This window comes from Limanda limanda, chromosome 20 (genome assembly GCF_963576545.1).
Source record: "Limanda limanda chromosome 20, fLimLim1.1, whole genome shotgun sequence".
NCBI lineage: Eukaryota > Metazoa > Chordata > Actinopteri > Pleuronectiformes > Pleuronectidae > Limanda > Limanda limanda.
Window position 1 is genome coordinate 10,733,846 of NC_083655.1, and position 14,615 is coordinate 10,748,460.

Consider the following 14,615-nt stretch of genomic DNA (forward strand, 5'->3'; position numbering starts at 1 on the left):
GTTTCACATCTGGCTCACCACAAATGTATCACTGGTGAAGCATTGCTAAAACCTTAAACCTCTCTATAAAGGCCGTGTCTCAGAGCTCTTCACCAGCACTCTGCCTGGTGGACAGTGGTTTTTACTCGGGCCACAAACCAACCGGGATGTTATTGTTGTTACATTCAGTAGATAATTCTATCTGCTCTAATTCTAACAGTACTTGTGTTTCCTCTCGCGAGTCCCTTTCCATGGAGCCGTGGAAATTCTTTGGACTGGCTCCGCGCAGAGAAGCAACAGATGAATGCTCCTGCGGGCCAATGTTTTGGATCATTGCACTCAGCTGTGACCGGATATCAGCCAAACATTTATTGGTGCTTTTCAAGCTTGATTTATTAAAACCCAAACTTTCCTGCAGATACAGACATAACATGTATGAACTGAAGTGGAAAATCCTGACAAACTATATCACGTGATTTGTTTGACAACTTGCCTGTTCACGTGCAGCTGGAAATCACCTCATGAAGCGTTAAAAATTGCATTCAAGGAGATGGTGTCGTTCTTTTAACGACACCCTCTGCTTGAAATAACACAGACAGAGGGTGGTAAATTTAATCACACTTAGAGATGACTCTCTTTCACATCCATTCAAAGATTTCAGGTTGTGTAAACGCAGATGAGGTCCCGCTCCTCTGTTTTCCCCACATACGTCCAGGTGCTGTGTTTGGTTACACGTCACAGGCACATAAAGAGGAGATAGACGAGACAGATAAGCGCGGAGGAGAGGCTGTCCGACAGCTGCCTGCCTGGTTGGGTAACACTCCAGCGGGACCCCCCGCAAGGAGCCCGGCCTGGGGCGACGTCTGCGCTCCACTAGGGAAGTAAGACTTCAAACACGAGGCCTGAGCAACCTCCAGCCCTTTGCAGCTCCCTCTCCTGCTGTTCTCCTGGGCTCGGTGGGGGATCTCTGAAGACCGTCCCAGCAGTCAGCACACCATGAATCAGGGCCACTGTACTCACTACACTCTACTGTCACTTTCTTCCCTCACTTATATCCACACTTCCAAACAAATAAACGAAGGCAGGAATGTGTGCAACATGCAAATAATTGTAGTCCTCAGCACTGGGCCTCATTATTAGCTCCCCCCAGCCCTTCATCCTTCAAATCCACATACCAGGGACAAGGTCAGATGCCCAATTAATTTTGGCAGAACAGTTCAATGATTTGTTTTTTCAGGGCGGCCTGGGTAACCTGGTGGCATGGTTATCTGTACGAGTCTGTGGATCTGGCAGAAGATAACAGAAGAGGTGAAGAGGGCAAACAGGTGAAGAAATGGTGTTTTGGTTAAGTTAATGTCGGCCGAATGTCTGGGAAAGAGGGATCCATCTCCGTGCATAAAGAAAATTGGTTTGACTCAAAAGAGAAGAGAGAAAAGTAAGATTTTCCAAAACACCAGACACCTGGAAAACCTGATGCAGCTCGCAAGAAATAAATCCTGACAAAGACGTCCAGTGGGCCTCATTACCTGGAAACACTTCTACAACACATTTAATCCTGATGTCCGGCATGTCATATCAAATCAGCCACAATGTGCTCTTGCTGCAGGAGACCCATGCAGCCACAGCTGACAATCTGAGAGACGGTGCCCCTGGGAGCCAGGGTGGCTCAGCTGAGGACATAGCTGCACGCAAAGCCACCCCACACACACAAATACAGACAAACACACACAAGAGTCTGGTGGCAGACAACAGTCCCCCTGTCATCTTCGATTGCGGCCTGCTCATGTTGGACCAGCGACACCTCACACACAGCTCAGTGGGCCTTGGCCCCCCTGGTGTCCCACTGCCGCCACAGAGGGACTGCCAGACAGTTACTTCAGCTCTGCAGAACAAACACAGGAATTGGCCTGTCTTAAAAAGTATGGAGGGAAATATGTCTAAATATATATCGAAGTGCGATGGTCTATTTTCGGCCTTTAATAAAAGACAGATATCAATGAGAGCGAGGGGAACCGAGCAGACAACGGGGCTGGAAGTTTGTGGTCACGGAGTAGCTCATGGTTGTAAGCATGAGTGCGCTTCGAACAAGAGGTCACCAAAATATAATCCTGCAGCTGAATACGGGCGCAGAGAACAAGTAAAACAGTGTTTTACAGTGCTTCCTCCAAAAAAGTTGTTTTCTACGCTGCCGTTTTCCCTTCTCCTCTATTTGTTGGAGGACATGTTGACAAACATCTTTGGCTCCGGGCGATGCTCATTGAATGCAGCAGCCTGCGGGCTCACATGTGTTTGGCAGATGGCACCGAATAAATGGCACATAAGGTCAGAAAGAGCCCTCAGCTGTATATCTCTCGCACATACAGGCCCGCCAGGAATGTCTGCACAAGGCCAGGGATTATGGCACCTCAGGTCTGTGGTGTGTGTGTGTGTTTATGTGTAGGTGCGTCTCTGGTGTGTGTTCCTGTCTGTGTTTGCACTTGTTGATAAAGATCGGAAAGCCATTGTAAAAATGATACTGCCAACCCCTCTGCTCTGGATCATTGGTGTTTACTCTCCCACACAAATGATTTACTCTTACGTCACCAACTTTGTACCTTTTATGGGCAATCAATTCTCTATTGGTGCATAAATGTTTCAGTATGTTAGAGATACATTCTTCCATTTAAGTGCACAGTACTTGATGAAAAAAATGTGCCCAAAACAGCCGATAATGTCACCTGAGGACGTGTCCCGATGTAGCAGGAGGTGGAGACACCACCTCTTGCTCAGAGTAAACTTTGCTCAGCTGTATTGTTAAGTGTTCACAAGGCGGAAACTTACAAAATAAATAAATAAAAATGGGTGGCACCACAGAAACTACGTTTGATGTGGAGATTGATTATTCGTAAACGTGGACAGAAATGAAGTGAAGCCAAGCAACCAGCTGAGCTTGTTAATAACTTGTTAATTTTAAACATATTTAAAGCAAAGAGCAAAAGAGGCAGAGACGATAAATCTGACCCTATATATAAAGCGTTTCAAAAATGTAAATTAAAAAAGTACCTCAGTATTTATAGAAAGCCTGTTTACGTTTTTCTTTTATTTTTATGTTTTCATTTTATTATTATCCGGTGTGTATGTGTGTATCTGTGTGTGTGAGTACATGGGTATACTTATGTTTGTATACGGTAATTACTTTATTTATGCGCTCTTGAATGATGATGATTGTTGTCCTTCAAATCCCAATAAAAATTTGATCGCCAAAAAAAAGAAAGCCTGTTTACGACTAACTAATTTCTATTGCTACTGTTCTACAGTTGGACGATTAACTAATCAGATTACATATTTTCATTGGTATTCAAAAGACAATAAAAAGTTCCGGGGGCCATGTGTGTTCTTTCTTCAAGTCATTGTTTTACTGCCATATGATGACAGCTGCTAATTAAGTGTAATAATCAAAACCTGCAACAGTTGTTTTTTTTACAGAAAAATTAAAGTTGAAACCGATCTGACTTGTTAACACTTCTATAGCAACACCTGACACCTGACATCTGATGTATCGCCTCTTCACCCAATTGCCAAATAAATCCTGGAATACACAAAGGACTTATTTGAATAATTAGAAACACGTTTCGGAAACAACCGTTTTCAATGGAGACGCGAGTCCCACAAATCTCTGTTGTATTGTGTCTGGAGACAACAACACAAGGCAAAAACTGTAAATCAGAGAGAAAGAAGAAAGTTTCTTATCGTTTTGAATTGATCCAGATCTGGCACACGTTTCATCAAGTGTTGTTTTGTATGTATTGTTTTGTTTCCTCAGCTACTCATCCACGACTGAAGTCCATATCTCACACATCTTTCCTTCATACATCACGGGCAGAGATGTGTGGAGAGGATTTCCGTCGGCTGCGGATCTTTATCAAGCGCTGTGCTCTACCTGACATAAACCTCCATGAAAGCGAATGAGATAACGAGGCAGGAAATTCCCAGAGAGGTGTATAATGACACGGACCGGAGGGAGCCCGCGTTACTCTGTTAGCCGTGTGTGTACAGCAACAAAGACAGGCTCCAGGAAAGGTTTAACGCCTCTTCTCCGGGACATCCTCTGTTCCATCTCATCAGATTCACAACGTCTAATTGCACAGATAAAAGTGCTCGGTGTGTGTTTGTGCGTATCTGTGCCAAGACCAACACGTGGCACAGGCAACACGTGGAGCTCCCCTGGATTATTAGCTGTCGAGTCAGACGCTTGATGGATTGATCTGAATTGGGTGCAACAGGACGTCTGAGCTCGTCCAGCACACGAGGGAACCTGTTCTATTGACTCACAGGTAAACTCCCAGGGCCTTATTAGTAAGTCAACAACTACTCCATCCTCACAGCGGCCGGCATCATCACCAGCATCACGGCAAAGCTGACAAAATGTGTGACGCCTTCAGGCCTACTTTGTTCGACAAGTGTTGGGGTTTGGGGGCTGCGGAGGGCGACCCCCTCATTGTTAGGTGCTCCCTTTGTGGTCGTGCTCCTCACTGTACTGAGATGCGGGAAAGAAAAGGCTTCTAACAGTCGGTCATGCCCCAGTGCTCCTGGCAACAACAGGTCCTGAGGACGCAGACCTGCCTGGCCTATATTGGCTTGGCTCTCAGTTAGCGGTGGCGGCACCAGCCCCCTGTCAGCTGTCCCATTCAGGGACCGGGCCGGCCCTTTATTAAAGCTTTGAAGGCTGCCGAACAAAGGGGCGTCCTATGTTTAGATGATAGAATGTAAGCAACTGCTTTTCTGCTTGGGCAACACAAGACAAAGAGCCTCCTTCTGAATATGGGGAGTACGCGAGAGAGAGAGTGAGTGAGAAAAACCGAAGAGGGAGGGAGAGAATACGAGGGGCCGGCCACGAGCTGTGGTGATACTCCGTCTATGATAGATTGAAAATCATAGTGAGCTGGCAGCTGTGTGTGTGAGGAACAGAGGCTTGTCTGACCAAACTGCAACGAGGGATTATTACCACAGGTGGTTCCGATGATCTGGCGATTAATAATTAAGCCAAGCCTTCTCCGTTAATTAGAGGATGGAGGAAGATGGAGGACCGCTGCCTCCTCACAATATGACCTATATACTACACTGTATACACTACATGCCACACTTCAGTGAACCAGGATAAGCAGATACTTAGGGGTAAAGCACAGATGATATTAGCAGGCATTATTGGGTCTAACAGTATGTTGGCTGAAGCAAATCATAGAGGAGTTAACTACAGCGGTAAAAACCTGTCTTGGCAGAACGCCGATGTATATCTGACATGTATTTGTGTGGCCTGAGCATTATTCTATTCTAGAAATGGAGAAAAAAAACAACTTAGATTGGGGATTGAAATGTTAAACAACCAATTCTATCCCACTGTTCCTCACAGGATTAAATATACAAGACTCTTTACTGCAATAAAATGCTTACTTGACTGTTAAATGAGAGTCGAGGTTGGAAAGATGGAGAGCATTTTGATGTAGGAACTCCTTGCTACCAGGTTTGTGCAAGAGCATTCAGATTGCAGATTGATTATGAACATTTTCAGATTGATGCTGCAACACTTTGAGCTTCCACATTTCATTTTTGTGAACTGCTCCCAACAGCATGAATTCCCCCTGCTTACTTGCACACACATACGCTCACACATACCTGGTCATGGCTGGCTTGGAGGGTGCTCCCAGTGCCGTGGAAAGTCATTTGCACAGGGGAGAGGGTCAGATAGGTCACAAAATCCTTACCACTCTGCGCATCAGTGTACTGCACCTGGGAAAGAGGGCAAAGGTCGACAAATTCAGTTAGCCAAAAAAGTAAACACAGGAAAACATCAGTCAGTGCACAGATGACTAGAGCGCTGGGGTTTTCAGCGGGATACGGTCTCGTGTTTTTCGAAGTGGTTGGCTTGAGAGTAAATCTTGCATGTCTAATTGCCACCAGAACATTTGTGGACAATTACCCCACACCACACCACACCGAGATGGCAATGGGGGGGGAAATGAATGTATGGACGTGTACACGTGTTGGCGAGGGGGTATCCGAAGGGGGTGGTGGTGACATCACTGGCGACCCCTCATCATTGAGAGGGTAACTCTGCAGGCATTCTTAAATGCTGCGCAATTAGGGCTGTTATGACATGATGCTCCTCTGGGAGAGTCTGCTCCTGAGATCCAAGGGCTTTGGGTAGGACTGCTTATCTGCCCTACTTCTCACTGACTCCGCGGGCATTTGCATGTGTATATGTCCGTTTATGTGCGTATGTGTTTGCCTGGCCTACTTATGCCAAGGACAGCTGCAGGCACTCTAATAAATGGCACAAATAAGCATGAGAACTGAAAGCAGGGAAATATTGGACTGATGGAGAGAGACAAAGGACAGTCGAGACTGGAGAGGGACATTAGTGAGTCAAAACGGTTTCACACTACCAAGGGCAAATGAAAAAGTGAGAAAGCAGGTTTGAATGAATCTAGCTTTGGAAACAACACGGCTTCTAGAAGACTTCACTACAAGTGGACTGTACTTCAAACACCTCAGAGAAGTCAGACATAAAAAAAAGGGCTGTTACTAGATTTTCTGACGGGAATTGTAGTTACGGCCAAAGTGAACAATAATAATTACGTAGAAAACATGTTAATCTAAGTATCTGTTTAATTTATATATACAGTGTATGTGTTAGTTTGTCTCTGTTTATTTATGCTGGTTGAAGTTTTACTCTCTAATCAGGGGAAAGTATGTGTGTGTGTGTGTGTGTATTTCCCTGGGTGTATTCTAACTAGCCTCGCGTGATCTAAGTTTGATCTCATCTCAGCTACAGTTTTGTTGGCCATGCATACGTAACTCATGTGCACACACATGCACGCACAGACATATATGACCTGTGACTGAAAGCTTCCAGAGCGAGGTGTGTGCGTCTCTCCGAATGAGTTATGATCGTATGCGGACAAGTGTGTGTGTGTGTGTGTGTGTGCTCCAGCCGGCCAGACACATGGACGTCTGCCCATAAAGACACAGACCCATCATAACATACACAATCACACAGTGATATGAGCATGTGCGCACAGAGATATGAGCGATCAGGTGATGTTAAATATAGTCCACGCGAGGAAGACACACATGCTTGTGAACGCACACCTGCTGATGCGGAGATGGGCCCACGGTGATAAATTGTGGAATGCTATCTGTTATGTGTATGAATGATGAATGTAGTAAAGTTAGCCGTGGAAAAAGCTTTCTCTGACAAGTTAATCTCTAATAAATTCTCCAGACGTCCACATTAGGGGGACGGAGAAAGAAAGAGAGGGGTGAAAAAAAAACGACTGAGGAGGGGGACTTTTTAGGGGCAGGAATATAATTGTCCGGTAACACGAATCCCATTTCAGAAAGTTTGGAAATAGCTGCTTCTATAAATCTTGGGAATTCAGCTTGTGTGTGAAGAAAAACAGGACTTTGGGTGTGATCCCAAAGATATGGATCTGTGTGTGTGTGTGTGTGTGTGTGTGTGTGTGTGTGTGTGTGTGTGTGTGTGTGTGTGTGTGTGTGTGTGTGCACAACGGTCCAGTATGCTGGTTCATTTAGGCCGTACAAGGGGCTGCGGTTGAGAGCCTGTGATATATGGTGTAATCATGCTGTCTGATCAGCGGGCACTTGGCTCGGTTCATCTATTGCGAGCTGTCAGGCCTCCAGCTGAGGGTGAGGCCCTTCGATGGTGCTGGAGGAAACAGACAGTCTCTTTCAGCCTCTCACTGCAAAGACATATGCAACTTAGAATTCCCAACTTCTTCCATTGTGCGTTTGGTTGGTAAAGTATTGTTTGATCATCAGGGTCCAAAGATTAGGAGTTGATTAAACTTATTAAATCAAAACCCTTAACCATTTTTTAATCAAACATAAAGAGTTTTTTTAAAGTTTGATCCACATGTAAAATGATTATTCAATGTCAAAGTTTCATGTCTGTTTCATTCAGTCAGAATAAAGATCTACTTTTGTGTTTTCTGTTCATTCTGTCATTTTTCCAGTGACAGGTCTCCACTGCCATTTAATAGTTGCACTTACGGCTCATCTACCCAACAGGACAAACTGTGAACACTTTGGTAACTTTAACAATCTGTCCAAAGTCCAAAATCTGTTGAAATCTTTAATTTGTTCAGTATTAATGAGCAAATTCTTCAGCCTCAGCAGTACTTTGTCCTTAGATGTCATTAGCAGATGTTAGCATACAAATATGCTGACCTAAAATGGAGAATATGGTCAAGATTTTAGCTGCGAAACATCGAAATATTATCATTGTCACTGTCAGGATATGATCATGCCAACGTTAGCATTTAGTCCAAAGCAACTCTGTCAATTTCAGGAACATGTCCGCACTTCAGTGGATGTCTAAAATCAGCTTTAAAGATCTCAGGTTGGGTCTACAAACATTCATTCTTTGTACCTGTAATGCTCATTGACACAAAATGATATTGGACAAGTTAAATCTTTGTATCCTCTCATCACCAGCCAAAATCTGATTCAAACGCGGTTGGGAGGTCAACTATAAATCAATTAGAGGTTTTTCTTTCTTTGTACTTAAAGGGACTCTTACCTTTGTTGCATTTTCACACTTTTTTTGGATAAGGTTAAATTGGTATTAATAAGGTAATGACACTCTAAAATGCAAGACAGACCCACCAGGAGTAAAAACAAACAATTATTTCACTCTCATAATATTTAGTGAAAACTTCAACCAATAAAATTCTTCGGACCGAAGGACCTTATTGGCCGACAGACCTGTCTGTTTGCTGCATGGACATGCAGGTTTTCCGTCTGCTTCTTGTGGCGCATTCGGGCCCGCGTCATCAAGGCGCAAATAACCATTGAACTGAAAAATATATATGTGAATGTAAATGTAAATAACTTACCGGTGCTTCTTAATCCGAATCCATTGCTTTGGTAAACAAAAACTCACGTGCGTGCGCGGAGGCAGTAGGTTGTAAGTCTGCTTGTAAATAAAGTGTCTTCAAAAAAACACCGCGGATGGGAACGAGGGGGTGGGGCATTGGAGGAAGGCGGGATGATTTGAATGTGCTGTAATTCTCAAATGCAACAAAGGTAAGAGTCCCTTTAATTGATAAAACAGACAAAGTACCTGCTTACTTTCATTTACAAGTGACTGTAACCCATCAACACGACAAAAAAAGTCCTCGATCTTCTGGCGTCAAAGAACATTACAGCATCATCTCATTGGCAATGATTTAGTTGGAAAGTAAAACAACGAGCATCTTGAAAACAAAACTGTCTATTATCCCATCAAGCCAGTCTGTTTTGAGTGCATGTTTGTATGCATCTGTGAGTGCATGCATCCTAAACAGGCCTAACTAATCATCCCAGGTCCCAACTCCAATAACAGCCTCTAATCCACTTCCTTTAGAGACAAAGAGGCAGGAGAGTTATGCAAGGCCTGCGATTGATCGGCGGCACTAATGTGGAACGACCTCTGACATCTGGCTTCTAAAGCTGGATGGCTCCTCTTCAAATGCTGCTCGTTATTCGAACAAACACGAACATGCACAAACTAAAAAGAAATCACAGTCATAGCGCTCATGCAGCCATGCTTGAATTTTATGTGAAGGGCACAAATATGCACCGCAAATACCCACAAATACAGATCTAGATGGGCACGAGAGGGCGCAAAGTACATGCACATATACACAAAGGATATAATTGTACGACTCTATTAATAGGACCGTGTTCCCCAAAAAACAATACTTAGTATTGAAGGACAATGAGCTAGTGGAGTGCAGGAGACTGAGTCAAAGAGCACGGAAATAACTTTGACTTTACCAAAATAAACAAGCCATTTTCAGCCGAAGCTGACCCGCTGTCATTGTTGGTGAGAAGCAATTAGAGGTCCACATCGAGTCACTTCAGCTGGAACCTTAGGGGTCAAGAGTGTTTGAAGCGCACTGTTAATATACCTTTCACTTCTACTAATGGTTGAGGGAAAACAAAGCTGCTACTCCAAAAACTTTAGAGTGCACTTTGCCCCAATCACAGACAGAGGTCTTAAGACAATGAGACAAAGTGAGTATAGAGTTTTATTGAAGCCAGTTGGTGATTGAGAACTTGCATTCACGAATTGGATTTTCTCAGGAAATACCAGAAAAAAAGAAACCACGGTAAATGTTAGTGCAATCTATCAGCGTACACTGCTGACAGTCAGACGGCTGGTGTTTCACTGGTGGTTTCAGGCAAACAACTAAGATTATACTAAAGCAAGGTCAGTTGTTAAAATTACATGCCAAAAAGTGAGTAGAAGGGCACTCAGAGAGCACAAGGGGTTCTTCCTTAACCCATAGCCCACACTTCAACCAAGTTTCAAGGAAACGCTTTAGTAGATTTTGCATAATCCTGCAGGCAATCAGACAAACAGCAATGAAGCAGAGTCAGAGCACTGGTCTGAGATGTTAGGAGATGTATTGATTACACATTAGCATAGTTTTCATTGTTTTTTTGCTTTAACTAGTCAAACACTGCTCGTCTTGCTTATCCTGACGGTACGCCAATGGAAAGTGGCACTTGATTTTGCAGTACTAGAAAAAAGATTCCTGGTGCAAGGTTTTGATTTACTAGGAGAGAAACAACATTTGAGACATTATTATGATAACTATGCATTGTTTCTGACCACTTTGTTTTATCCAGAGAGGTTTGGGCACAGAACACGGCCCAAAGGGGATTTTTTACTATGCTATTATCCATCATTAAATTGTCATCAAAATATTTGGGACTCTGTTTGCAACTTGTGAAAGAGCTCGCTCAGTGCAGAAGAAGATTAAACTGCTTGTGGACGGCCGGCCAGGGTACTTCTGAGAACAGTAATTGGTGTGTGCAGATAATGAAGAGGAGAGTTTGGATTCCAAAGAAAGTGCCAGCTTAACACACCCTCCATCTACCCATGCATCGCTGCCTAGTGTTGAGAATTACATGAAATATGATCTATACTATCAAAATACAAAGAACAAAAGCACGTGAAAGAAAGATTACGCTGCATATTCACATTTGCAATGTGCTGTGCTGGCACTTGAGGATATTTGATTTAAAGGTCTGCAAATGGGCTTGATTGTGTAGAAACGTCATCACTCAGTTTTGCCAAACACACACAGACACAGTCGTGCGCACCGACATGAACGCAGAAGGCCACCGTGTTCGCAAAGAGACTGTGCGCCGAGCCAGCGCAGCATCAACGGTCTGATTTATACCACCGAGGAAACTTGTTTTCGAAGATCGCTCTTCACACAAATATGCCGCAGAGCACAGCTGGAAGCCATCACCCTGCCGCAGAAATCAAACGTGGTGGGATTAGCCATCCCAAAACGTAGTTTCTAACGCAAATCCCAGAGTAAACACAGAGTCGTGGAATGAGACGATGACAAGGAGGTTGGAAACAAACTGTTAGAGGAGTCTTTGAACGTCTGTACCAGATCAGGCGTTTGATGTTGATACAGAGATGAGAGTCAGCAACGGAGATCAGGAAGGGAGGAGAGAGAGGGGGGGGGGGGAGACAGAGGGTAGGAACTATCAGGCAGCGTACGAGGAGTAGTCGGAAACATTTGAAGTGGTCTTTCTAGCAAGCCAGAGAGGGAAGCGGCGAGAGGGAAGAGCAAACAACGTGCAAGTGTGAGAAATCCTGGGAACTGCTCTGAATGGATATCAACACCAGCCACCCTCCAAGGATAGTGTTTTCATTAACATGGGATTTCCAACATAGAAGTACTGATTCCAGCGCAGCCATGATTACGGCCGTCCCTCCCCTCTAAAATCCATCTCCCAACTTCTAACCCGTCATGGCTAGATAACATAACTCAGCCGATTGCTATCTCCGCTGTGTTATTGCTTTTGGATTTAGCAGGTGGACAGAACTGACAGATGCAGCAGATACCGCTCAGCTCTTCCAGACACAACCTGGAATGTTGTGTTATCGTACAGTGTGCGATCTAGGATTGCCATGCATGCAAGAGGATATTAACAGTTTCTAACAGGTGGCAAAAACCTGCGTCATTAAGATCTCACATCTGACCTCTATGATTGTGACAGCGCCAACCCATACGTTTAGTCAAACAAACGAAACTATCAGGTTCGGTTTTATGCTGCTGATCAGAACTCTACAGGCCGAGGAAAATCTCTGCAACAATACACAAAGAGGCTCCGTCATATTTTCCATTTGCACAACCAGAGCTCAACCTCAGGAGGGGTTGTAATTTCCAATTCTTGCAGGAAAGGTGCGACATTTACTGTACCGGCCAGTTGCTTAGGAATATGGCTTACAGTATTACATTATGCACAACAAAAATAATGAGCCGCTTGCTGGAAGGTTCTCTGGCAAATTTTTATGGAGCTTGGGCAAAACGATGCTAATCTAATCATTGTCCAGAACAAGAAAAATCAAATCATTATAATTTAGGAGCAAGACCTTTTTCGAAACTTAACTTTTCAAAGTGGACGTGATTCTCAGAAAAATACACCTCCTCCTATAAATGAAAAGGTTAAGAGAGAGTCAATTTAATACACAATGATTTTGCAGCTAAAGCGTTACTGGTTCTAATGTTAGCTTATATAAGCAAGGTTTTTATATATGATACTTTTACCCAGTCAGTTTGTTGACTTCATGACTCTTCTCCACTTGTACTACTTTAACATTAGATTTTAGCAATATCCAACCAAAGCCATTTTCAGATGTGAACTCCAGAAAATGTCGAGGGAAAACATCTTGGACATTTCCTTTCTCTAATACAGGGCCTCAAAAGAAAGTTCAGGTCCACCCATCCTAAACATAAATCTGATATGAGATGCACACAGTGGAACTAAATGTTTCTGTGGATAAAAACAAACAAATCCTTTCATCCTCACGAGTACGACAATAACTTTTCCATGTTAGACACATGCCTGTCCACCGGCTACTCATGTAACTAACTGGGGATCATGTAACTTGCCATTATGCCTGAAGAATCGCTCTGTGTTTGCCCACAAACAAGAGCAGCATGTGATCCCTCACACACACACACACACGTATTTCATCCACACTTCCCTTCTCGCTCTGTCCACTTCACTCCTGTCTTCTTCATTAATTCGCTCAACCACTAAATCACTCCAACTCTGCCGACCCACATGCACAGACACAAAGAGCTGTGATGGTTAAAAAGCTCCAGTTTTCCCAAAACCCACAAAGCCCATTGGAAATAAAGTGGATGATCAAGTGTGACGAGCTTGAGCGTAAATCATTGGCGCATTTGTCTCAGTCCAGGTGTGTACTATGGTTTCATTTGAAGGTGAAGATAAAAAAAATCATTAGATTTCCATCAATCATTGATCTTTGATATAAAATCTCCTGCTCACTTTGGGAAAATGGGTAAAAGGTAATAATCTGAAGTAGCAGCAGTCTGTCATGACTATTAAGTAATGTGATGGCAGAGTAAATGGGCAGCTGGTGACTGCAATGCTGAGGTCACAGCCTTCAACAAACTACACAAACAGCAAGAGAAATAAGAGTTGGTCATTAAGAACAGAGGAAGCAATTAAGATGGAGCTGCAGAAAGATACTATTATGTATATTATATATTAATAATAAACCAGAAAGCAAAGAGAGATACACGGACATAGAGAAAGAAGCAGAATCTTTTATGTGGCTCTTACTCAGAACTTCATCCTTGGCCCATGTGTTGTCTATTACCTCCTGCCTCTTTGTTTCTGCCCTACTTCTAGCACACATACCCACCGTGCCAACAACACGCCGGCCAAATTAATAGGAAATACACACACACACACACACACACACACACACACACACACACACACACACACACACACACACACACACACACACACACACACACACACACACACACACACACACACACACACACACACACACACACACACACACACACACACTTTGGAGTAAGTGCCAACATCCTCGCTCCAAGCTGGCGTGAGTACAACACACTGTTGCTTATCCAGTCACAGCTTCCACCAGAGGCCATTTTCCAATCAAATCAAAAGAAGGGCTTAGCAGGTAGGTCCGGCCCTTTGTCTGCTGAGCTGGATGGCTGAAACAGACACTATGAGAATGTCCTCTGTGTTTGCTTAGTTGCTTTAATCCAATGTTGGGCAGTCATTGTAATCCGCTCACTTGGATGACATAATTACATTACAAAAACAAAGTTACTAATCAGACCAGGAGATTATTATCAAATTACTGAAAAAAAATCTTATGGGGGATCTGAGCCCTTGTTTGTTGTCGAGTGAGAGCTGGCCCGACACGAAGCGGCACATTGTGTGTCCGGTGGAAAAGCCGACAAGTGCAGGTTTTTCGGGAAAACATTTGAATGTCTGTGGTGGTTTATCCCACAAAAACACATAAGAATACATAAGCCTTAAGAGGTCTGCTTGACATGGCTGCGAAGACAATCAGAGGTTCTCATTACAAACCAAGATGATTTGAAACATCCCCTCAATGAAACACATATTGTCTGCATGTCTCAATTACAGCCTGAATTCCTCACTTAAGAAACACAAACAGACGGAAATATGTGACGACACTGATAGTTAAGTGTGTATTTATTCACAGAAATGCATGTATGGGTGCAGACAAAAAATATGTGTATACT

At 43.6% G+C, this 14,615-nt stretch overlaps 1 protein-coding gene across 1 annotated transcript in view; it reads right to left on the bottom strand.

Moving 5' to 3' along the window:
• The window catches only part of stau2 (staufen double-stranded RNA binding protein 2), an 80,559-nt gene that overhangs the window by 18,964 nt on the left and 46,980 nt on the right, over window positions 1-14,615 (bottom strand). The window contains exon 13 of the mRNA XM_061093901.1: window positions 5,632-5,745. Within this exon, the coding sequence (XP_060949884.1) occupies window positions 5,632-5,745 (114 nt within the window). The remainder of the gene's footprint in view (window positions 1-5,631; window positions 5,746-14,615) is intronic.